Source organism: Piliocolobus tephrosceles, chromosome 13, assembly GCF_002776525.5.
Source record: "Piliocolobus tephrosceles isolate RC106 chromosome 13, ASM277652v3, whole genome shotgun sequence".
Taxonomy (NCBI): Eukaryota; Metazoa; Chordata; class Mammalia; order Primates; family Cercopithecidae; genus Piliocolobus; species Piliocolobus tephrosceles.
Genome location: NC_045446.1, coordinates 6,693,274 through 6,717,391, shown reverse-complemented (window position 1 = coordinate 6,717,391; position 24,118 = coordinate 6,693,274). Strand labels below are relative to the sequence as shown.

General features: G+C 60.2%; 2 protein-coding genes across 9 annotated transcripts; both read left to right on the top strand.

Annotated features, from left to right (window-relative positions):
* The first annotated feature begins 1,397 nt into the window (after positions 1-1,397).
* Positions 1,398-7,961, top strand: TBC1D10C (TBC1 domain family member 10C). 5 transcript variants are annotated; one of them, XM_023186136.2, is made up of 11 exons: positions 1,398-1,499; positions 1,678-1,913; positions 2,640-2,739; positions 3,005-3,112; positions 3,201-3,307; positions 3,509-3,623; positions 4,211-4,300; positions 4,428-4,617; positions 5,149-5,358; positions 6,858-7,012; positions 7,287-7,961. In XM_023186136.2, exons 2-11 carry the CDS (start codon positions 1,762-1,764, stop codon positions 7,632-7,634), a joined length of 1,575 nt encoding a protein of 524 aa, XP_023041904.1. In that variant the 5' UTR covers positions 1,398-1,499; positions 1,678-1,761; the 3' UTR covers positions 7,635-7,961. The 5 variants fall into 5 exon arrangements, with proteins under 5 accessions (XP_023041904.1, XP_023041903.1, XP_023041907.1 ...); XM_023186135.1 differs by having other exon boundaries at positions 1,459-1,639; positions 1,750-1,913; XM_023186138.2 differs by lacking the exon at positions 1,398-1,499 and having other exon boundaries at positions 4,235-4,300.
* Positions 7,962-12,865: 4,904 nt separating this feature from the next.
* Positions 12,866-23,024, top strand: CARNS1 (carnosine synthase 1). Of its 4 annotated transcripts, XM_023186134.3 has the most exons (10): positions 12,866-13,042; positions 13,190-13,574; positions 13,984-14,010; positions 16,209-16,298; positions 16,534-17,021; positions 17,260-17,434; positions 17,526-17,611; positions 18,376-18,607; positions 18,712-18,992; positions 20,811-23,024. In XM_023186134.3, the coding sequence occupies exons 5-10, from the start codon at positions 16,539-16,541 to the stop codon at positions 22,035-22,037; spliced, it is 2,484 nt and encodes an 827-aa protein (XP_023041902.1). In that variant the 5' UTR covers positions 12,866-13,042; positions 13,190-13,574; positions 13,984-14,010; positions 16,209-16,298; positions 16,534-16,538; the 3' UTR covers positions 22,038-23,024. The 4 variants fall into 4 exon arrangements, with proteins under 4 accessions (XP_023041902.1, XP_031792560.1, XP_031792559.1 ...); XM_031936700.1 differs by having other exon boundaries at positions 16,209-17,021; XM_031936699.1 differs by having other exon boundaries at positions 13,984-15,455; positions 16,209-17,021.
* Positions 23,025-24,118: the final 1,094 nt, after the last annotated feature.

Here is a 24,118-nt window from a genome sequence, read left to right as displayed (position 1 = left end):
GGCGCGACTTTGGCTCACTGCAACATTCGCTTCCCGGGTTCAAGCGGTTCTCCTGCCTCAGCCTCTGAAGTACCTGGGATTGCAGGCGTGCACGACTGCGCCTGGTTTTTGTGTGTTTAGCAGAGGTGGGGTTTTGCCATGTTGGCCAGGCTGGCCTTGAACTCCTAACCTCAAGTGATCCACTGGCCTCGCCCTCCCAAAGTCCTGGGGCGGTTACAGGCGTGAGCCAACAAGCCTGGCCCCATAATTAGCTTTTGAGTAGCACAGTAATATTGCAGGGTGTGCACTTAAAAAGAATTACTTTATGAGCAGACATGGCTGGGCGCGGTGGCTCACGCCTGTAATCCCAGCACTTTGGGAGCCTGAGGTGGGAAGATCGTTTGAGCTCAGGAGTTCAAGACCAGCCTGGCCAACATGGTGAAGCCCCATCTCTCTAAAAATACAAAAAGTTAGCTGGGCATGATGGCAGCCGCCTGTAGTCTCAGCTACTGGGGAGGCTGAGGCAGGAGAATCACCTGAACCTGGAAGGCGGAGGCCCACTGCACTCCCTAGCCGAGGTGACAGCGTGAGACTCTATCTCAAAAAAAAAAAAAAAAAAAGGGAGCAGACGATAAATTAACCTTAATTCTTGTTGGAACCCTGAGTTGGGTGCTTTACACGCCAGTAACCTCAGAACCGGAGGTGGGCCTGCCGTGGTGGCTCAGCCCTGTAATTCCAGCACTTTGGGAGGCTGAGGCGGGATGGTCTCTTGCGTCCAGCCTGGGCAACACGGCGAAACTTCATCTCAACAAAAAATACAAAAATTAGCTGGGTATGGTGGTGCTCGCCTGCAGTCCCAGCTACTAGGGAGGCTGAGTCAGAAGGATCTCTTGAGACCAGGAGGTGGGGGTTGCAGTGAACCCAGATGGTGCCATTACACTCCAGCCTGGGTGACACAGCATGACCCTCAAGAAACAAACATAAAGGCCAGGTGCGGTGGCTCATGCTTATAATCCCAGCACTTTGGGAGGCTGAGGTGGGTAGATCACCTGAGGTCAGGAGTTTGAGACCAGCCTGGCCAACGTGGCAAAACCCTGTCTCTACTAAAAATACAAAAATTAGCCGGGCATGGTTGTGCATGTCTGTAGTCCCAGCTACTTGGGAGACTGAGGCAGGAGAATCACTTGAATCTGGGAGGTGGAGGTTGCAGTGAGCTGAGACCGTGCCATGCACTCCAGCCTGGGCAACAGAGCAAGACTCTGTCTCAAAAGAAACAAACAAAAGAATTGGAGGTGGCCTGGCCTCTGTGTCTAACAGGCCTGGGCCCTCCACACCCAGCACAGAAACTCAAGCCTTCAGTCACTGGAGCCATGGGGAGGGTGGGAGGAGCCCACAGCTCAGGGGCACTGGGGCAGGCAGGAAGAGCCTCAGAGAGGAAGGGGTGACACCCCCCACCCTTGGGAGGGGCCCCCAGCGGTTGCTGAAGCTGTGTGAGGAGGAGGAGGAAGTGAGAGGAGGAGGTGAGGTGCTGCAGGAGGTGAACTGGGCTGGTGGAGACAGAGGCTGGGCCTGGGGCTGGGTCTCCGGACAGAGGCCTGGCTTTTCTGTCAGGGCAGGGCCTAGCCCCCGCCCCCATAAAAGAGGAGACATAGGAGGCTTGGTGAGATACCCTGAAACCTCCCCACTCTGACCCCGCAGCCAGGCTCCAGGCTGGCCGGGAGCGGCCCCTCACACTGGTTCTCCCCACTTTCTCTGCCTGTGGCATTGAAGGCCCCTGGCACCATGGCCCAGGCCCTGGGGGAGGACCTGGTGCAGCCTCCTGAGCTGCAGGATGACTCCAGCTCTTTGGGGTCCGACTCAGAGCTCAGTGGGCCTGGCCCATATCGCCAGGCCGACCGCTATGGATTCATTGGGGGCAGCTCGGCAGAGCCAGGGTAAGGGGGCAGGGTGAGGGATGGTGGGATGCTGGGACAGAGGACAGGGGCTGAGGGCTGAATTCTGGAGGGAGGCCGGGAGGGTCTGGTGGTAGGGATTGGGAGGGGGACTCAGCCAGTAGCACCCCTCCACAGGCGCCAGGTGGAACCCTAAGGTGGGAAGGGTCGGGGAGGCCTCTGTACATCTCTTACCCCCAGCCTCCGAGGGTTCGCACCCACCACTGGGGCAGAACATCCTTCCCCTGTGAAGCTCTGGCTCAGGAATCCCAGATCCGAATCACAGACCCATACCTCCTCCTTCCCCCTTTCCCCAAGCTACAGACAGAAACACAAGTCCAGATATAGACAGAAACTTGCCCCAGGTCACACAGGAGATCAGACACAGACTCAGATTCAAACTCAGGATTCCGGGCTTCCAGTCCAGGGCTCTCTCCAGCCAGCTTCCCCTGTGAATTGTGTCCCTATCCTGGGTGACAGCCAACCAGCCCCTCCCCCAACACACACCCACTCACCCCTTCAGTCTCCTGCTTCTGCCCACATTGGAGCCACATCCTTTCCTGTCCCCATGACAAGCATTGGCAGCTCCTGGGTCACAGGTCACCCCACAGGGCTCCCAGTGATCCCTAGGGCCAGGAGCTGGGTTCACCAGGGTAGCCTGGAGGGTGGCCGTGTGGGCCCTGGGTAACAGCTGCCCAGCGCCTGGATACCTGTGCCATGCATTTCCAGGCCGGGCCACCCGCCTGCAGACCTCATCCGCCAGCGGGAGATGAAGTGGGTGGAGATGACCTTGCACTGGGAGAAAACCATGTCCCGGCGGTACAAGAAGGTGAGGGGCAGGGCAGGGGCACCACTGGCCCCTGGCAGTACAAGAAGGTGAGGGGGGCAGGGCAGGGGCCCCATTGGCCTCCATGGCTCATTCCTGTCTGCCTCGGCCCACATCTTGCCAAAATGTACCCACCCTGTGTCCCAGCACCTCCTGTCTTTGCTCCCTGCCGCCCAAAGTGGGCCTCTGCCTGCTGATGAGCTGTGCCTGGGGCCTGCCAGCAGGAGCTATGGAGGCTGCCTAGTGGAGCCCTTGGCCTCACCCACAGGTAAAGATGCAGTGCCGGAAAGGCATCCCGTCTGCCCTGCGTGCCCGGTGCTGGCCCCTGTTGTGCGGGGCCCACGTGTGTCAGAAAAACAGCCCTGGCACCTATCAGGTGAGGGAGTGGGCAGGGGCCCCAACTCTCCTACCCAGAGCCCCTCACCACACCAAACCCTCACACCCACCTTCCTGGCTACCCACAGGAGTTGGCAGAGGCCCCTGGAGACCCACAGTGGATGGAGACCATTGGCAGGGACCTTCACCGCCAGTTCCCCCTGCACGAGATGTTTGTGTCACCTCAGGGCCACGGGTACGAGGCCGGTGATACCCAGGGACCCCCAGCCCCCCAAGCCCTGGGTGCTCCAGCCCACTTTCCCCAGCCCAGCTGTACAGTCTTGCATCTCAGGGGACCCAGCAAGGCCCAGGGAGACTGAGGCCTGGGCAGAGACCCCCAGAGGGTGGAGAAGGAGGTGCCTGCAGGACTGGCCCCTTATGGGGTCTTCCGGCACAGGCAGCAGGGGCTCCTGCAGGTGCTCAAGGCCTACACCCTGTATCGACCGGAGCAGGGCTACTGCCAGGCCCAGGGGCCCGTGGCTGCTGTGCTGCTCATGCACCTGCCCCCGGAGGTGAGTGACCTTGACCCCGCTCCAGGAACCCTAGTGACCTAGGCCCAGGGAACCCCATCCCCAGGAACTGTGGCCTCAGAAACCTGCGACCCTTGATTCCCTGGACCCCCTCCTAGTGACCCAGGGCCTCATGACTGCCAGCCTCAGAGACCTTCAAGCCTAATGACCTTGACTCCAGGAACCTGGGACCCTTGACCCCAACCTTGATCCCAGTCATCTAGGAATCTGAATGTTATCACCTTGACCCCACGACTCCTGATTCTGAACTTGGGGACTGTGACCCCAACCCCAATGGCACCAGAAACCCAGGACTTGAACTTTGGGACACTTCCAACCCTTGGCCAGTGAACCCCAACCCTGTGACCTTCAAATCTAACACCATGAGCCCTGTGATTTCCAACACCCTAAACCCCTCAGCAGGCCCTGCCTTGGGGAGAGCGGGGTGCTTTTGGGAAGGGCTCCCAGGAACTGAGCAGGTTAGGAGTGGCCCTGAGTCCAGGCTCCTGTGGTGCCCAGGCCCTCCCCTTCACTCCTTTCCCCTGTCCTGACTTCCCCTCTGCGGTCCCTTCTTTCGTGGGCACTTACAGGCCTGTGCCCTGCCCCTTCCCCAGGAGGCCTTCTGGTGCCTGGTGCAGATCTGTGAGGTCTACCTCCCCGGCTACTATGGGCCCCACATGGTGAGGGGCTGGCATGGGGGCTGGAGGAGGGAGGGGCAGGGGTCCGGTGAGCGGGTGGGGGTCTGGGGACTGAGGGAGGTTGAGCCTGGGGGTGGCGGTGCTGGCCTGCTGACGGACGTGGCCACAGGAGGCTGTGCGGCTGGATGCCGAGGTGTTCATGGCCCTGCTGCGGCGGCTGCTTCCGCACGTGCACAAGCACCTGCAGCAGGTGGGCGTCGGGCCCCTGCTCTACCTGCCCGAGTGGTTCCTGTGCCTCTTCGCCCGCTCCCTGCCCTTCCCCACAGTGCTGCGTGTCTGGGATGCCTTCCTCAGTGAGGGTGAGTGGGGCAGCCAGTGGCTGGGGCAGGAGCCTTGGGGTATGGGTGGGGAGGTAGCTCACCAGCCCCAGGGTTCCCTTTTTGAGCCTCAAATCACAGGACTGGGTGTACCAAAGGGGATGGCCTGGTGCCTGGTGGTACATCACCTATCACCCATCACCCAGGCACCGCCTGGTGCAGAGCTGGGCCAGGGAGGCTTCCAGGGGAGGCAGATGGGGCAGGAGCTGGGCGATCACAGCACATGGAGGCCTGAGTGTCTCAGGGATAGTAGGAGGCGTGCCTGCCCGGAGCCGGCAGGCACCTGCTGCATGCTCACTGGCTCCAGACGTGGATCTGCAGCTGGGAATCAAGTGATCGAGACCTTCATTCTGGCGGGGGTGGGGATGGGTGGTGACAGTAACCAAATTCACACAAGATATTTATAGATTGTCAGAAGTGTCATGAAGAAAATAAAAGTAGGGATGTGACAGAGTGTCAGGGGAGCGCAGGGGCGATGGCTGCATTTAAGCTCTTCCTGGCTGCTCTGTGCAGGAGGAGGACTCACCGGGGTGCCTGTGGAGGCCTGGGCCAGAGAGGCCACTGTCCCCAGGGGCCAGGCTACAGTCCATGAAGGAGGGAGGGCTTGGAGCCATGAAGCCAGAGAAGTGGAGGCTGGGGGCCAGGCCAAGAACGGGAGGGGAGTCGAGCAGGGCCAAGCTGGACTCCCTGTGTCTTTGGGACTCCGCCTTGACACTGCCATCGGTAACCCACCTGCATTCTGTTCTATATGTGAGATCTGGAGGTTGCACCTTAAAACGTGGTAGAAATCAATCAGCATGCATACTGAATGCCTGTCGTGTGCTCAGCCGGCTTCCTGCCCTCCGCACAGTGGAGGAACCATTGGCTGGCTTAGAGTTCTGATCACAGGTGTCCAAGTCGCTATCCATGCGGTTACCTCCCAACCAGCCTCAGACCTCGAGAGCAGGGCTGGGCAGAGCTGGGCAGGGCTTGACCTGCCCGCCTGAGGGCAAACACTACACAGGCTCCCTTTATCAGAAGGACGATAGCATGAGTAGTGATTGTTTCTTGACAGTCACCATCATCACTCAACCTCGCCAGTCCCCTGGTGTCTCTTCTCAGATTAGAGGCTGCCAGGAAAGGATTCTGAGGCTCCAAAACTAGCCCAAGCTCGTATTGTGGGGAGTGCACCAAGTGCTATGCTCCTAGCTTAGGGGAGAGCAGTTCTGCCTAGGATCTTTCTAGAATCAGAGGGTCACAGATCCAAGCTGGAAAGGCCCTTAAAGGGCTCCACCTGACCTTTCCTCATGGAGATGAGCAAGCTGAGGCCCAGGGAGGGCTTGGTGTGAAGGCATCAGTAGCCCCGGGCTCCTGGCAGGAAGCTGGTGACTTGGAGGGGACTGGAGCCTTGGGGTGCTGGCGGGGAGCCAGCTCACCAGCTCCGGGGTTTCCTTTTGGAGCCTCGAGTCATAGGACCAGGTGTGCTGAAGGTGGTGGTCCTATGCCTGGTGGCACATCACCTGTCACCCGAATGCCGCCTGGGGTAGGAGCTGGGTGGTCATAGCACATGGAGGCCTGACTGGCTCAGGGAGGGTAGGAGGTGCTCCTCCCCGGAGCCCACAGGCACCTGCTGGGCACTTGCTGGCTCCAGATGTGGATGGCATCTGAGCATCAAGTGATTGAGACCTTCATTCTGGCGGGGGTGGGGATGAGAGGTGACAGTAACCAAATTCATAAGATATTAACTCTTCCCCAAATCATCTGTGGCTCTTTTTTTTGGGGGACGGAGTCTTGCTGTGTTGCCCAGGCTGGAGTGCAGTGGCCGGATCTCAGCTCACTGCAAGCTCCGCCTCCTAGGTTCCCGCCATTTTCCTGTCTCAGCGCCCGCCACCTCGCCCGGCTAGTTTTTTGTATTTTTTATTAGAGACGGGGTTTCACCGTGTTAGCCAGGATGGTCTCGATCTCCTGACCTCGTGATCCGCCCGTCTCGGCCTCCCAAAGTGCTGGGATTACAGGCTTGAGCCACCGCGCCCGGCCGCATCTGTGGCTCTTGAGGCTAACTTGACCAGTGCAGTGGGCTGAGTCGCCCAAAATGTAACTCTACCCTCTGTCATTGTACCTGAACTGGGGGTGGGGGGGCAGAGCTGCAGGACAGTGGCAGGCACATGGCTGAAGGCAGGTTTGGGTGCAGAACTGTGGAGGGGCAGGGCCGGCCTCCCAGTGAGTGAGCCTCCGGCCTGCAGGTGCCAAGGTACTGTTCCGTGTGGGGCTGACATTGGTGCGCCTGGCGCTGGGCACTGCAGAGCAACGAGGGGCCTGCCCTGGCCTCCTGGAGACACTCGGAGCCCTTCGAGCCATCCCCCCCGCGCAGCTGCAGGAGGAGGCCTTCATGTCACAGGTGGGTGCCCCCGCCTCTACTCGGACTTGCCCAGCCCCTGCTGCATGGGGGAAACTGAGTCCCAGAGCAGGAACCCAAAGCGAGAACGGGGACTTAGTTCCTGTCCCCTGAGCTTCAGAGAACACGAAAACCCGAGGCTTCCAGTGGCTTTCTGTGGCTCCCCAGCGAGGCTGTCTGTCAGCCCCTCAGTCCTCAGCCACTTCCTGGGCTGGGACCTCAGTTTCCTGTTCCTGCCTTGAGGCCGGGCAAACGCAGCACCGACTGCTCCCCACAGGTGCACAACGTGGTGCTGTCAGAGCGGGACCTGCAGCGGGAGATCAAGGCCCAGCTGGCCCAGCTGCCCGATTCTGCGCCGGGGCCCCTGCCCCGGCCACAGGTCCGCCTCGCTGGGGCCCAAGCCATCTTCGAGGCCCAGCAGCTGGCAGGGGCACGACGAGGCGCCAAGCCTGAGGTGCCTCGGATTGTGGTGCAGCCCCCAGAGGAGCCCAGACCACCACGGCGGAAACCCCAGACCCGCGGCAAGACTTTCCATGGGCTCCTGACTCGGGCCCGGGGCCCCCCCATCGAGGGGCCTCCCAGGCCCCAACGAGGCTCCACCTCCTTCCTAGACACCCGCTTCTGAGAGGACCATGGACTCAGTGTTCCCCAGTCTCAATTGCCTGATGGCTGATGCCAGCCCTGCAAATAGGCACCGCACTTTACTCTTGGGACTCGGCTTCCTTCCAGGCAGGGCCCAGGCGGTGGGGAGGAGGAGGTCCTCCGTGGTACATACTGGGTCAGGCACTAGCATGGAGAGGGTCCCAGAGTGGGGCACGTGAGGACTCATGGAACTGTCCTGGTGCCCAGGCCCTCACAAGTACCAAAGCCAGCACCGTAGGAGTCAGGGAAGGGGTTGGCTGGGTTAAGGGACCCCAGAGGGCTCCAGGAATAAAATCTGTTTGAACTTGGATCTTCAGATCTTCAGAGCCTTGGATGGCACTGGATCAAATGCCCTCCTCCCAACCCCCGACAGACAGCCCCTTCCCCTCCTCCCTCACCTGCCCTTCCTAGCCCTGCCCTCTCCTGGTCCTGCCCTGGGGACACACTGAGGCTGCCCACTGGCAGCTGGGGAAGGTGTTTACATTAATAAGAGCCAATTGAAAGTCACCCTGCCCCAGCGTCTGGGGATAGGAGTGGCTTTTGCACCTGCAGGAGGAGGGCGTCCCAGTGGATGGCGAGTCCAGCAGTTCTACCCCCTCTTCTGCCCTCCTTGCCCTCCCTCCAGGGTGGTTCGGAACTCGCTGGGATGGGGGACTGTAACCCAAGTCCTCCCCGCACCCATGGTCCTGGTCACATCTGTCAAAGGGACCCAGGCAAGAACAAAGGCCTAGTGTGCCGCGGACAAAGGAGAAAGGTCCCGCCGGCCCTCGCCCCTCCCTGATCCCTGTGTCTGCCCCCTCGGGACCGCCACCATGGAAACCCCCTCCCACACTCACTAATAGCCCCCGTGGGTGCCTAGGACTTGAGCCATCGCCAGGGCGACAGGGCTGGTTCCGACACAGGCGTGTGTCCCGCAGTGCCCGTTCCCAAGTGCCCGCCCCTCGATGGGGAACACGGCAGGACTCCATATGGATGGGAGGCATCTGCAGGCTCGGGCTCCGGAGGTGGTCATCAGGTGGGGTGTCAGTGGAGTCACCTGTCGGACTCTGGGTTTGGAATGTTCTTGCAACAGGGCCACAGGCTGCATCTATGTGACAAGTGCCAGGTCCTGGGTCCTGGGCAGACCTGCCCCACTCCCAAGGAGCCTACCCCCTGGAATAGGGGATCATGGTGGTCCAGACCCTTATCTGTCATTTCTCTGGGGGAAACTGAGGCTCAGGAGGAGCAGGAACTTGCAGAAAGCCTTACTATCCATGGCAGACCCAAGGTTTACCCCCGCCCCAACCACTGGCAGCTCCCTAGGAGTGCTTTCTCCTTCTCCTTCCCCACCCCACCCCCAATCCCGCACCAGTCCGTGTGTGTGGAAGAGGCAACAGTCAGACTCTTGTGCGTTAGACAGCGCTCCAGAGCCTCCTCCGCCCACTCATCCTCACCCCGCTGGGGTGCCTGCAACTTAGTAATAGCCTCCTTACCTGTAGTTTACAAAGCCCTTTCCCAGACACCCCCCGCCAGACCCTCTCTCTGCAGGTGGCCCCCGATATCCCTGTTAGAGACACAGAGGCTCAGTGAGGACAAGGACCTCACCCAGGCCCACAGTGAAAGGCAGATCCAGCTGGAATGCAGAGGCAAGGCTCTGTGCTATGTAGACTATGCCTTAACCTTAGAAGAGGAGTGTCTTGGTGGAATCTCAGGCACTGTAGCAGGCAGGGTGGCCGGGGTCAGGGGGCACTTGTCCCTGAAGTCTACTTGGGAGCTCTCCACCCTCCACAGTTCAGCTCTTCACCTGGGAGAACAGGGGAGCAAGGTGCAGCAGCCTCAGCCCTGGGCCGAGGGTCTGTCATGAGCCTGCGAGGGCATGGTGGCAGTGGTTCACCCTGGACACAGACCCTAGGAGCAGGTGGTCTCCAGCAGGGCCCCTCTAGCTGGGGCTCAGTCACTGCCTTTCCTACTCAGGAGACTGTTTTCTGGGCAGCCCTTATCTGTAGGTTTCCTTATCAGTCATCTGCATGGGAGCCCTAACTCATGGGTCGGACAGATGAGGACGAGCGCTCCCCCGGTGTGAACCCTCGCACACACGCGTTCTCACAGGCTCTCCTCCGCAGGGCTACGCCAGCCCCCACAGCACCTTTTTGACAGCTAAGGAAATATGTCTCACCTCCAGGCAACATGCACCCTCACCAGAGTGCACAGTGTAGCAGGGTGGGGCATGATCTCTCACCCAGGTGCCTTTGTGCAGTGAGCAACCGACACAAACATGCTCAGTGAACCTAGAAAGTCCCTACAGATCTGCCTGGAAAGGGGCTCAGAGCAGGGAAGCCATGCCGCGGAGAGCGCTCAGTGTGGGGACAGGAGCTGGGAGGGCCCTGGCATGTCGGGCAGCCTGTCTCTGAGTGGGGCATGCAGAGTGGACACGAGTGGGGGCATGCAAAGGAGTGGATGGGTGGCAAATGGGTGCCTGCCACGGATCGGGGGGACCCATGGTCTCCATCTTGCACTGCCACCCACTTGAGGTTCCCTGAATTCCCACACTGTTCCAGGCTCCCAGAGGGGTCAGACTTGGACTCCCTGCCATGGGAAAGGCCATTTCTCCTTCTCTGAGCCTCAGTATTCTCCTGCGGATAATGGGATTATAATAGCCTCCACCCCAGCCTCAAGAGTGCTCTCCCAGCTCATGATGGTGATCATGACTGTTCAGTCCAGCCGCGCAGCAGCCAAAGCACTGCCTCTCCTCACCCTACCCCTACCTGACTTGGGTCCGCCTCAGGTGATGCCCAGGCTTTCCTGGCAGGGGCAGAGCAGAACCACCCTGCCCACCTGCCTGCCCCAAGTCCCAGGACCCTAAGCTTGGGCTGCAGCTGCCCAACTCTGATTTTCCTCTGTGTCCACAAGGCAAAAGCCAGTGCAGCCAGGGACCAGCCAGGGTGGCCTGGGAGAGGGCACACCACACAGCTCTCCGTGCAGGCGTGCACGTATTCTGGCAGAAGATCCCAGCTCTGCCTGTCACTAGCTGTGTGACCCTGGGCAAGTCGCACGACCTTTCTGAGTCTCATAATTGCTCCCTTGCATGTGAAGTGTTAAGCCTGGGCTAAGTGTGCACTGTATCCTCATTTGAAGATGAGAAAACTGAGTCCCCGGGGCTGCAGAGCTTGTTGAATTTGTTGTTACATATCAAAAACTCATGCTCTTTGGATCACACCCAAGCCCCACCGTGGGACCCCATGGGCGCTCAGGCCACCCAGGCAGCAAGGGATTGGGTCTCCTGGGGTGGCTGTACCTCATTCCTGGAGCCTGGGCCAGCTGCTGGGAGGGCTGCATGTGGGCCTGGAAGTTGTGTGGGGAATGTGGGCTGGGCTAGGCACCCTGGAGAAGCCATTTCCGCTCTCTGCCAACCCCCTCCAGTGGTAGACAGAGATGTGTCTGCACAGACTGCCCTGTTTATGTTGCAGAAAGGGTCCAACAGCTGTTATCTCTGTCCCTGATATGTGTGGGCCCCTCAGTGCTCTCCCCCAGGCCAGGAGGCTCTCAAGGACAGCCAGGGCTCAATGTGTCCAGCTCTGAGACAGGTAGGGAGAGGGACTGACTGGGGACTGTGAGGGGGAGGAATCAGAGCCATGGGCTGCCCTGTCTGGGAGAGGGGAACCAGCCCCATTCTAGGCTGGAGAGACTGAGCTTCAGATCACAAAGGGGAGGGGCCCAGGTCCCACAGCCACAGCCAGAGCTAGGATTGAAACCCAGTGGTGGGACACACTCCAGGAGAGGGTGCGAATCTTTGGTTGTGCTTCTGTGGGTGAATTGTGGCTGTGACCCAGGTCTCTTGGGGTAGCTTCTGTGGTTGTTTGGGTGGGTGCACTTGGGTGTGAGTATGTGTGTCTTGGGGAGATTGTAGCTTCATCTCCGGGTGTGAAGTCGACCTAGGTGGGTGTTGATGAGCAGAGTAGATTTCTTTTCCTTTCTTTCTTTTCTTTTTTTCTTTTTAAAGAGATGGGGGGCTAGGCACGGTGGCTCACACCTGTAATCCCAGCACTTTGGGAGGCTGAGGTGAGCAGATCATGAGGTCAGGAGATTGAGACCATCCTGGCTAACATGATGAAACCCCGCCTCCACTAAAAATACAAAAATTAGCTGGGTGGACTGGACACAGAAAATACAAAAATTAGCTGGGTGGACTGGACACAGTGGCTCATGCCTGTAATCCTAATACTTTGGGAGGCTGAGGCAGGCGGATCACCTGAGGTCGGGAGTTCGAGACTAGCCTGACCAACATGGAGAAACCCTGTCTCTACTAAATACACAAAATTAGCCGGGTATGGTGGCGCATGCCTGTAATCCCAGCTACTCCAGCCTGGGCAACAAGAGCGAAACTCCATCCCCCCCACAAAAAAAAAGTAGCTGGGCGTGGTGGCTCGCACCTGTAGTCCCAGCTACTTGGGAGGCTGAGGCAGAAGAATCACTGGACCCGGAGTGGCGGAAGTTGCAGTGAGCCAAGATCGTGCCACTGCACTCCAGCCTGGTGACAAAACAAGACTCTGTCTTAAAAAAAAAAAAAAAAAGGGGGGGGGGGAATAGGGTCAAAAAAAAAGAGATAGGGTCTCGGCTGGGCACAGTGGCTCACACCTGTATTCTCAGGACATTGGGAGGCCGAGGCAGGCGGAGCACCTGAGGTCAGGAGTTCAAGACAAGCCTGGCCAACATGGCAAAACCCGGTCTCTACTAAACACACAAAAATTAGCCAGGCATGGTGGCTTGTGCTTGTCATCCCAGCTACTCTGGAGGCTGAGGTAGGAGAATCACTCGAGCCTGGGAGGTGGAGGTTGCAGTGAGCTGAGATCACGCCACTGCACTCCAGCCTGGGCGACAACAGTGAAACTCTGTCTCACAAAAACAAAAACAAAAACAAAAAAAAAGAGAGAGATAGAGATAGGGTCTCACTGTATTGCCAGGCTGGAGTGCAGTGGCACAACCAGGACTCACTGCAGTCTCCACCCCTGGGGCTCAGGTGATCTTCCCACCTCAGCCTCCCAAGTAGCTGGGATTACAGGCCCACACCACCTCAACCAGCTAGTTTTAAATTTTTTTTTTTTTTTCTGTAGAGACGGGGTCTTGCTATGTTGCCTAGGCTGGTCGCAAACTCCTGGGTTCAAGCAATCCTCCTGCCACAGGCTCCCAAAGTTCTGGGATTATAGGCAGCCACCACACCAGAAGAGACTGGATCTTATAGACATCCTGGCCCCTGTGTGCAAGTCCACTGGGCCCAGAAGTGAGGAGGAGGCTGCACAGATGTGCCGAGACCCTGACCCAGGAGGGCCTCGCTGGGAGAACATGCAATAGGGCAGAGCGCTGGCGGCTGGGACAGAAAGCTGCAGGGCTGGGAGCTCCGGCCTCTATCTAAAGGTAGAGCTCAGGGCTGTGTGCCCCAGGCTGCTCTCCCGGGCACACCACCCCTAAGGGCGGGCCCTAGTACCAGTCTCTGCCCGCTCCGGCTCTCCCCGCCCCTCCTTTCCATCTCTTCTCCATGGTGGCCTTCCTCTTTCTTCACAGCCCTAAGTCTGTGACCCCCGACGACAGGCCCTGTCCATCTGCACCTGGCCCTCTGTCGGGACTTCCTCTGTGTCTCTGAAGCCCCCCGTCTCTCCTTGCCTGCTCCGTGCCCTCCTCCTGCCGGGTTCGTGTCCCGCCCCACGCCCCCAGGTCTGGGACGTTTTCGTGGCGGGTGGGGCGGGCACGTCCCCGGCGGGTCCCTATCGGTCCCTGTCGGTCCGTCCGCCCCGCGCCGCCCCCGCCGGGCACTGGGCATGCCCCGGGCGTTTCTATATAAAGCGGCGCCGCTTGGGCCCGGCGCTGTGCCACTGCCACCGCCGTCGCCGCTGCATCCCGCCCGGTCCGAGTCCGCCCACCACGCCCGCCCAGCCGCTACCGCCGCCAGGTACTCCGGCTCCGGCCCCGCCCCGGGAGAGCCAGGGAGGGGGGCGGCCGGGGCAGGAGTCGCGGGGACGAAAACCCCACGCCCGCTTTCCGCGGCGGGACCCTCGACGCTACGCTCCCCACCCCCGGGAACCGGTGCCCCCCACTCCTCCCGCACTGGAGGGGCAGAGCCGAGCCGGGACCCTAGGGCAGGAAGGACCTGTGAGCTTTGGGGCAGGAGCCCCTCGGTCTGGGCAGCAGAAATCCCTCCCCATCTTCGGGGTGGGGGTGGGGCGGTCTTGGCCTCTCTCTGCAGGGACAGGTGTCGGCCGGCCACCTCTCCACTCCCAAAGTCTAGGGGCTGGAAGGCCAGGCAGGGACCTGGCTGCCCTGACTCCTCCGTCTCTCTGTCCCTCTGTCTCTGCCATCAGTCTTTCAGCCACTCCACCCACGAGATGGTGAGTCTCCTGCGGTCCCTCCCCCACAAGGCCCAAGTCCCTGGGCAGAGAGAGGGCCCAGAGGACAGCAGGCAGCGCCCAGGACCTAAGCCTGGGGTTGCCCCATGCAGAGAGCTTAGACTCACGACCAGCTCCCTCACCCCACCCTGCGGCTGCGTCCTGGGAGGTGGGCACTCTTAGTGCCCTGTGACAGTCATTCATTCCATGGCCCCTCAGGGAGCTCACCTTCTAGGAGAGGGCACAGAGGCTCTGGCCCTGGCAAACTGGGATTCAAGCCCAGGTGTGAGGCCCAGTCCTCTGCCGTCTGGGCCACAGCACACCATCTCCCAACGACCAAGAGATTCTCTTCGTCCCAGCCTCATCAGCCCCAGCGGATGGGACAGGGCAGGCACCAGGCAACAAGGCCCAAAGACACCTCATAGCTTGCTCAAGGTGGCTTTGAGTCCCCTGTCCAGGCCTGGGGACTGCAAAGAACAAGAATTCCATTCACACGGAGCCTCCCAGCAGCCCCATGTGGGGTGCGCCAGCCTCAGAGAGGGTCGGGACATTAGGTTTCATCCAAAGAAAGCATTTCCATGACTCAAAATATCTGCAAAGAGGGGTCCCAGCCCTCCCCCTCCTAATGTCTAGCCCAGGGCTGGGCACACAGTAGGGCTTCAAGGCCTACGTGGAGATGACAGTGGAATCACATTTAGGTGTCAGCACACTCCATGCTGGGTCATGAGAGAGAAATAAGCCACCCCAGAGTGATGGCTGGGTTCGTTCATTCACCTGCTCTTCAGTCAACAAACATTTACTGAGCAGTGGCTGTGTGCCAGGCATGGTTTAGGTGCCGGGGTTGCCTCCATGAACAAAACCAGCAGAAAACTCTGCTGCTGTGAAGCAAGCTAAGGCGGAGCCCAGCGTGGGGGCGCGGGGGGTGCTGGTCAGCAGGACGCTGCTTCCTGCCATTCCTCCAGGGGCACCACACAGAACAGTTTACAAAGCACTCCCACCATCGCGTTCCCATTAATGCGCCTTCACCCCCAACACAGGCCTTTCCTCTCCTAGTCCCCAGGACGGTGTCAGCCCTGAACACAGCCCAGGCTGGGAGAGTGGGGGGCTTACACCCTTGGGTGACTTAATGTGACCACTGGCCCATCCTGCCCAAGACCCACCACTTCTGCCCTCTCAGCTCTCCCTGGATCCATCTGGTCCCGAGTGGGATTGCCCACTGGGCTCCAAGGACCTGGAGGATGAGGGCCCCTGGGGAGGGGGCTCTGGCCTGCCGCCCACAGGCTGCTTCCCTGGCTCCTGGCGCCAGGACGTGGGCCTGGACTGCAAGGGATCCCCCGAGGGGACCGAGGCCCGGGCCTGGACTGTCTACTACTACAGCCTCCTGCAGAGCTGTCTGCAGCAAGCTGGCCTTCCGGAGACTCAGGACCGCAGCCAGGCGCCCCGCACAGGTGCCCAAGGGCTCCCTGGAGGGGGGCACCCCTGGGGGCAGGGAGGGGCCCCCAGCCCAGTCTGCTTCCTCATCCATGTCAAGGTCAGCCCCTTCCCCCAGGCTCTGGTTCGGTCTGAAGGCAGGAAAGGCACAGCTAGTTGGCCTAGGGTAGGCAAACATTGTTTGCAAGGGCATCTGGCACCAGTGAGGTCAAGGATTGGGCTCTCTGCCCTCACCCCCTCCCCAGAAAGACCCAGCCCTGGGATTGGGAAACCATGTTGTGTGGCACTGAAGCTTCTAGAGAAAGGTCTTGGGAGCTGCGGTGGAGGCAGCTCAGCAGCTGAGACCTCCCAGACTCCTCCCCTTCTGCCCCTCCCACGCCTGTTGTATATACAGATTTTGTGTGGACAGAGGGTTCGCAGGTAGAATACCTGAGAATCACAGACTTGGTCCCATTGTACAAACTGGGAAACAGGAGCTCGGAGGAACACTGACTCCTCCAAGGTCACACAGAAAGTCAGAGCTCAGGCTAGAACCCAGGTCTCCAGTCACCCAGCCTGCAACACTTCTGGAGCAACTGCAGAAAGGGGGAGCCCGTCTCACAGGGCAGGACTGGCGGGCACGTCCACTCCCTGTCTGTGCCCTGTCTCCTCCGACTCCTGGGAAAACTGTGGGGGCCCAGGGGGAGGCTATGGGTGTGGAGGTGGTGGAAGGTGGGCAGAGAGACAGCAAGGGCGCCCCTGGTGAGCTGGGCCATGTTCTCTTTCCCGAGGCTGTCCTGGGGCGGAGGTGACCTTGTGCGTTCTGGGCTCCCCCAGCACCTTTCTGCCTGTGCTGCTGGAGGGTGGGGTCCAGAGCCCGGGTGAGTGTGTGCTCAAGTTTCCCCATCCCCTTCTACAGAAAGGGCAGCCCTGCCCTGGCCCAGCTACATCCCAAAATACCCGCCAACCCTGGCAACTGCCTGCATTCCACTGGAGCAGCTGCCATGCCGAGTGGGGGTGGGTTCTGGGATCAGCTGCCCCCACTCCGCTACCCAGGGGCCCGGGCATGGGCCATCAAGCCTTCCCTGGCCAGCCACTTGCCTTCTCTGCCCACAGGAAACATGCTCCTTTGCCTGTCCCCTGCTTGGCTGATGAAGGTGCCAGCACCTGGGCAGCCGGGTGAGGCAGCCTTGCTGGTCTCCAAGGCTGTGAGCTTCCACCCTGGGGGCCTGACATTCCTGGATGACTTTGTCCCCCCACGCCGTGCCACCTACTTTCTGGCAGGCCTGGGTCTGGGGCCCAGCCGGGGCCGAGAGGCAGCAGAACTCGCCCGTGACCTGACCTGCCCCACAGGAGCTTCGGCTGAGCTGGCCCGGCTGCTGGAGGACCGGCTGCTGACAAGGCAGTTGCTGGCCCAGCAGGGTGGTGTGGCTGTGCCAGCGACCCTGGCATTCACCTACAAGCCACCAGGGCTGCTGCGCGGAGGGGATTCCAGCCCAGGGCTACGGCTGGTGGAGCTGAGTGGCAAAGAGGGCCAAGAGACGCTGGTGAAAGAGGAAGTGGAGGCTTTTCTGCGCTCCGAGGCCCTGGGTGATGTCCTGCAGGTAACAGGCTCTTGTCCACCCTGAGGTCTGTACAGATGCCAGCAGGATGGGACCCAGGCACGGCTACCAAGTCTGGCTGGGAAGATGTCCCTACCTCTTAGCCCTGCCACTGCCCCATCTCTAGGGCAATCCCCTGCCCTTTTGCCTCAGTTTACTCACCGGCTCCTGTGGTGGAAGCGCCCCACCCTGCAGTACCTGGGGTGGCGTCCAGGAGGCCCCTTTCCCCTCCTTGCTGCAGGTGGCTGTGAAGCTCAGTGGCTGGCGCTGGCGGGGGCGGCAGGCATTGCGTCTGCACCCACGGGCAGAGCTGGGTGCAGTGGTGAACACAGTGCTGGCACTGCTGGAGAAGCTGGAGGAGGAGGAGAGTGTCCTGGTGGAGGCCGTGTACCCACCTGTCCAGCTGCCCTGCTCAGGTGAGAGTCACCTGGGCTGGCCAGGGGTGGGAGCTTGGTGTGGCCTTCTGGCCACTCTGTGCTGGCCTTAGACCTCCCTGTCTTCCCCTAGATGGTCCTTCACCTGGCCCTGGCCTGGCCGTGCGAATCTGTGCTGTGGTGTGTCGGACACAGGGTGACAGGCCACTGCTGAGCAAGGTGAGTGTGGCCCAGGCCCAGGTTGTGACCCTGCCTGCCACACCCCAGTCCAGTCCCAGTGGTTTGCCAAGGGCCCCTGAGCCATCTCTGGGCAGAGAGGACAAAATCCTTAGAGGGATCGAAGTTACCTCTGGGGAAACTACTGGGTCTGACTGTCTTCACTTTCCTGCAGCCCTTCCAGAACCCTCCCACACCAAGAGCCCCTGCCCCTGTGCTCAGCCCCATGCTGGGTAGTACCAGGGCCCAGGGGGCTGAACTGTCTTTCCAGAGAGTCTTGTCCACCTAGAGGCTGACCCAGGGCTTCCTGATAAACCTCTAGTGCCTGGAGCCCTTCAGGAGGGGCCTCTAAGCTGGGGAGTTCAGGAAGGCTTTTAGGGATCCTACTGGGTACCCAGCTCTAGGCTACACTGAGAGGGAGAGATTCGACCCTGCCCTCAGGGAGCTCCAGTGGGGTAGGGGAGAGGTGTGCCCCAGGGAGATGCTAGGGCGGGGCACACCAGGGTGGCCCAGGCCCTCAGGGCTGCAGGAGCCATCCTGGAGGGGGACCCCAGCTGGGCCTGGAAGCCTGGGTAGAATCCCTGGAGGAGTCTAGGGACCAGATGGGGACTGGCAGGTATAGCTCGTGTGCAATTTAAGACATGCTGGAGGACGGGGCTTCTTGAATGTCCAGTGAGGGGTCTGGTCTGAATCTTGGCACAAGGGGGTGGGGGTGTGCGTGGGGGGCAGGAGTGTGTGGGCCTCCCTCTGAGCCGCCCCCTGCCCAGGTGGTGTGCGGCGTGGGCCGCGGAGACCGACCTCTACGGCACCACAACTCCCTGCCGAGGACGCTGGAGGTGGCGCTGGCCCAGTGCGGCCTGGGCGAGGAGGCGCAGGTGGCGGCCGTGCGGCAGCGCGTTAAGGCGGCGGCCGAGGCCGCGCTGACTGCCATGCTGGCTCTGGAGGCCGGCCTGAGTGCCGAGCAGCGCGGCGGGCGCCGGGCGCACACGGACTTCCTGGGTGAGTGAGGGCGGCCGGGACCGGGGCCAGGGCCCGGAGCCGAGGGCCAGGGGCAGGAGGGCGGGGGCTGCCCGCGCTGAGCTCGCGTCCCCCGCCCGGCGCAGGCGTGGATTTCGCCCTGACAGCGGCCGGCGGCATGCTGACCCCCGTGGCCCTGGAGCTGAACGGCGGCCTGTGCCTGGAGGCGTGTGGCGCGCTCGAGGGACTGTGGGCCGCGCCGCGGCTGGGGCTGGCAGCCGACGAGGCGGCGGCCGCGCCGCTGGTGGAGACCATGCTCCGGCGGTCGGCGCGCTGCCTCATGGAGGGCAAGCAGCTGCTGGTGGTCGGCGCGGGCGGCGTCAGCAAGAAGTTCGTGTGGGAAGCGGCGCGCGACTACGGGCTCCAGGTGGGCGGGGCTGGGCCCCAGGTCCTGGCCCGAGCCTTGGAGGCGAGACTCTGGGGCGGGGCCTTGAGCAAAAGGGCGCCCTGGGGGCGGGACCCCCCGCGCTAGGGGCGGTGCTTGGGCGGGGCATCCTGGCCCGGTACACGGAAGCCTGGGAGTAGGGGCGGGGTCCGCCGTCCTGAGAGGGTGAGGAGACTCCGCTAGTTCTGTCCCTACCTGGAGTGAGAGGCCCTGGGGAGAGGCAAGGAGTCCTCCGCAGAAAGAGGAGAGGAGCCCGGGTAGATGGGCTGGGCGAGGGACAGCGTTAGCGCCAGAGCGGGGGCCTTGAATGCCAGGCTAAGGAGCCTGGCTCTGTCCTGGGGAAAGGGCGGGCCCTTTGAGGTTGAATTCCTGACACTTGGCACACAGGACCCGCAGAGGGTGCTGGGGAGCCGCATACAGATCCTGAATCAAGTTCATAGCAGGGCCTCACATTACAGAATCTGGAGCGAGCCAGGCAGGTAGACTTTGGGGACAGGGTCTCACTCTGTTGACCAGACTGGAGTGCCAGTGGTGCGATCACAGCTCACTGCAGCCTCGACTTCCTGGGCTCAAGCGATCCTCCTCCCACCTCAGCCCGGCTAAATTTTTTTTATTTTTTATTTTATTTTATTTTTTAATACGGAGTCTCACTCTGTCTCCCAGGCTGGAGTGGAATGGCACAATCTTGGCTCACTGCAACCTCCGCCTCCTGGGTTCAAGTGATTCTCGTGCCTCAGCCTCCTGAGTAACTAGGATTACAGGCGTGCGCCAACATGCCCAGCTAATTTTTGTATTTTTAGTAGAGACAGAGTTTCACCATGTTGGCCAGGCTGGTCTCGAACTCCTGAGCTCAGTGATCTGCCCGCCTTGGCCTCCCAAAGATCTGGGATTACAGGCATGAGCCACCAGGCCCGGCCTGCTCAGCTAATTTTTAAAATTTTTAGTAGAGACCGTATCTCACTCTGTTGTGCAGAGTGGTCTTGAACTCCTGAGCTCAAGCGATCCTCCTGCTTTGGCCTCCCGAAGTGCTGGGATTACAGGTGTGAGCCACTGCACCCAGCCAAGTAGACATTCTTGTCCCCATTGAACAGATAAGAAAACAGGCTGTCTCAAGCTGGCCCTAATCTAGCAAAGTGGCTTCCTCTCCCCTCTCCCACCGTGCAGCACCCCCTGGGGACACCACCTCTGTGTTCCCTGCCTTGCTCAGTGTTTTCTCCACTTGGAATGCCACTCCACTGCTGAGGCTGTGTTACTTTGCAGAGAGCCGCCCTCCCTGTCTCTTCCGTGGCTGCCTCTGCCCTGGGTTCCCCCAGCAGGCAGTAAGCTTTAGGGGCACGGGGCCCCACTGGATTCCTCCCAATGTCATCAGAGCACATGGGGTGAATGATGACCAAACCACTTGTCCCCAGCCCCAGCCCTGGTAGTTTCTCTGCAAGCCCCGGCCAGTGAGGCTGCCTGTGGGAGAGTCTGCCGTGCTCTCCACACCCTCCTCTCTGTGCTGCAGCCCCGCCCGCCCAGATCATGCCTTTTCCTCCTGCAGCCACCTGGCTGACTCTTATTTTTCAGCTCCCAGCTTAGGTATTGCCTCCTCTAGGACGCCTTCCTCCCCTCCAGCCTGTATTAGGTGTCGCACTTCTGCCTCTGCCATTTATTCAGTCAATCCTCAACACATATTTATTGAGCACCTAGTGTTTGTGCACTTGTATCCCCCGAAGACCTGGGCCATCCTAGGCCCCATCCTATTCCCCTAGCACCCAGTACTGGCTGACTTGGATATGCCCTGCCCTGTGGCTTCTGCAGCTGCACCTCGTGGAGTCAGACCCCAACCACTTTGCATCCCAGTTGGTACAGACCTTCATCCACTTTGACATGACCGAGCATCGGAGGGATGAGGAGAATGCACGGCTGCTGGCAGAGTTGGTGCGGGCTCGCGGCCTAAAGCTAGATGGCTGCTTCTCCTACTGGGATGACTGCCTGGTGCTCACAGCCCTGCTCTGCCAGGAACTGGGTCTGCCCTGCAGCCCCCCAGCTGCCATGCGCCTGGCCAAGAAGAAGAGCCTCACCCAGCTGCACCTGTTGCGCCACCATGGCCCACCCTGGCCTGCGCCCTCCCTCCATGCTGTGCCCTGCTGCCCACTGGAGAGCGAGGCTGATGTGGAGAGGGCTGTGCACCAGGTACCCCTGCCAGGTGTCATGAAGCTGGAGTTCGGGGCAGGTGCAGTGGGCGTGCGGCTGGTAGAGGATGCGCCACAGTGCCATGAGCACTTTTCCCGGATTACCCGAGACTTGCAGGGCGAGGCCGACCACCCGGGCATTGGGCTGGGCTGGGGCAATGCCATGCTGCTGATGGAGTTTGTGGAGGGCACCGAGCACGATGTGGACCTAGTGTTGTTTGGTGGGCGGCTGCTGGCTGCCTTTGTCTCCGACAATGGCCCTACGAGGCTGCCTGGCTTCACTGAGACGGCGGCCTGCATGCCCACCGGGCTGGCACCAGAGCAGGAAGCACAGATGGTGCAGGCAGCCTTCCGCTGTTGCCTGGGCTGCGGGCTGCTCGATGGGGTCTTCAACGTGGAGCTCAAGCTGACCGGGGCTGGGCCTCGGCTTATCGAGATCAATCCCCGCATGGGTGGCTTCTACCTGCGTGATTGGATCCTGGAGCTCTATGGCGTGGACCTGCTGCTGGCTGCTGTTATGGTGGCCTGCGGCCTGCGGCCTGCCCTGCCCACCCGCCCACGTGCTCGTGGCCACCTGATGGGCGTCATGTGCCTTGTGTCCCAGCACCTGCAGGCCCTGAGTTCCACTGCCAGCCGTGAGACCCTGCAGGCCCTGCACGACCGTGGCCTGCTACGCCTCAATCTGCTGGAGGAGGCCCTGGTGCCTGGGGAGTACGAGGAGCCCTACTGCAGTGTGGCCTGTGCCGGGTCCAGTCCCACCGAGGCCCGCCTCCGCCTGCTGGGCCTCTGCCAGGGCCTGGGCATTGATGGGCCCAGCTACCCTGTTGCTCACTTTCTGTCTCACTTCAAATAGCACTGGGGCCAGGGGGCAGGGAAGCAGTGCTGGGAGTAGGGACTGTGGTACCCTCTACTCCCTGGAGTTCTTCCTGCCTCTCTCCACATCGCCATGCCCCAGCCCCAGCCTGGCCTGCTGCAATGCCTAGGTCTGTTTCAGAGCAGCAGGGCAATTTTGACACCAAGGCATCCTGGACTCAAGGGCCTCTTGCCCTCCCAAAGGCCCCAGTCCAGCCCACAGCTTCCCCAGAATTCTAGACTTGGAGAAGTGACAATGACCGCACACACACACACTGCTCTGTCACCAGTTCCCCAGGTGGGAGTGGGCCCAAACCCAGCCCCTCCTGTCCACCCCTCCAGGTCTCACTCTCTTCCTGCCACCTACAAGAGGAGAGGACCTGGCTGGGCCCCAAGCCTTGGACAAATCCTAGAAAAACCTGAGACTAGAACCCTTGTCTTTCTCTTACCCAAATTCTAGGATAGCTCTAGAGCCTGCTAAAAACTTGGCGGCATCCAACCTGCCTCATTCGGCCTGAGTGGTAGAGGCAGGTGGACTGTGGACAGAAGCAATCTTCTTTCTGCTCACCCCGGGCAGACACTGCTGCCTGCGTTCCCCCGATGGAAGGAAACAGGCTGAGAGAGGAAAAATGACTGCTCCAGCGTTATACCACTGTGGAGGGTGGGTCACAGGACATGATGCAGAGTCCAGGTTTCTGTTTTGATCAAGTCTTACATGCCCATTCAGCCTCTAGGCCCACCCTCACCTCCCTGCCCTCATTCACGAGTGGCCCTGAGACATGTGAACGCCTCCTTCCTATGCATCACAAACCTTCTCCACCGAGCTTTGGTGCTTTGGCCTCCGGGACACCTAACTAGCATTGGCAAAGGAGTCTACATTCTCTTCCTCGTTCAGGGAAGATGCTTTAAGAACTCCTGCCTCTGTGCAGCACAGGAACTGGAGACAGCTCCCCAGCATCCCTCCCCAAATAAAGGCTTATGTACTAGTGAAGTGTCTAGATAGGTTCTCTTGACTGGACAAGTCCTCCCAGGATCAGCTAGATAGGGGGTGGGGAAGGGGATTCAAGAGATGGATTGGGGATACTTGTGGCATCTGGAGCTAAGGGAAAACCACCCCACTGGCCTGTTGTTTGGATTGCCCTGGGTTGCCAGGGGCCTGCCCTGTACCCACATCAAGACCTGAACCTGAGGATCTCCTTTGGTGGAATTACAACCAAAGGGCCACATCCAACCAGATAACCCTCTGTGTGCCTGGAGACCCTTGAATTCTGTCCACTTCAGTTCATACCCAACCTCCCCTGTGCAAATGGAATGCACACCTAGACAGCTTCCAACAATCAGAACTCACACCCAAGGCCTGGTCTGGCCCAGATTCACACCCACACATCCCCATCCAACAAGAATCCATACCCAATCTTTTTTTTTTTTTTTTTGAGACAGAGTTTCACTCTTGTTGCCCAGGCTGGGTGGAGTGCAGTGGCACAGTCACGGTTCACTGCAACCTCTGCCTCCAGGTTCAAGTGATTCTCCTGCCTCAGCCTCCCAAGTAGCTGGGATTACAGGCGCCACCACCAGACCCGGCTAATTTTTGGGTTTTTAGTAGAGATGGGGTTTCATCATGTTGGCCAGACTAGTCTCGAACTCCTGACCTCAAGTGATCCACCCACCTCAACCTCCCAAAGTGCTGGGATTGCAGGTGTGAACCACTGCACCCTGCCAAAGCCATACCCAATCTAAAGTCATAGACCACGTGTCACAGACCGGATTTGCTGTGTTGAGCGTGTTCTTTCTTTCTTTTTCTCTTTTCTTTTCTCTTTTCTTTTCTTTTCGACGGAGTCTTACTCTGTTGCCCAGGCTGTAGTGCAGTGGCGTGATCTTGGCTCACTGCAACCTCTGCCTCTCAGGTTCAAGCGATTCTCCTGCCTCAGGCTCCCAAGTAGCTGGGATTATAGGCATGTACCATCACACCTGGCTAAATTTTGTATATATAGTAGAGATGGAGTTTCACCATGTTGGTCAGGCTGGTCTTGAACTCCTGACCTCAAGTGATCTGCCCACCTCAGCCTCACAAAGTGCTGGGAT

Coding starts and splice junctions, on each gene's coding strand:
- CARNS1 (XM_031936700.1), top strand. CDS start 16,422: ATGCCGAGTGGGGGTGGGTTCTGGGATCAGCTGCCCCCACTCCGCTAC. Junction 17,612..18,375: donor ACAGGCCACTGCTGAGCAAG/GTGAGTGTGGCC, acceptor CCCCCTGCCCAG/GTGGTGTGCGGCGTGGGCCG. Junction 18,608..18,711: donor GGCGCACACGGACTTCCTGG/GTGAGTGAGGGC, acceptor CGCCCGGCGCAG/GCGTGGATTTCGCCCTGACA.
- TBC1D10C (XM_023186136.2), top strand. CDS start 1,762: ATGGCCCAGGCCCTGGGGGAGGACCTGGTGCAGCCTCCTGAGCTGCAG. Junction 2,740..3,004: donor TGTCCCGGCGGTACAAGAAG/GTGAGGGGCAGG, acceptor CCTCACCCACAG/GTAAAGATGCAGTGCCGGAA. Junction 3,624..4,210: donor TCATGCACCTGCCCCCGGAG/GTGAGTGACCTT, acceptor GGGCACTTACAG/GCCTGTGCCCTGCCCCTTCC.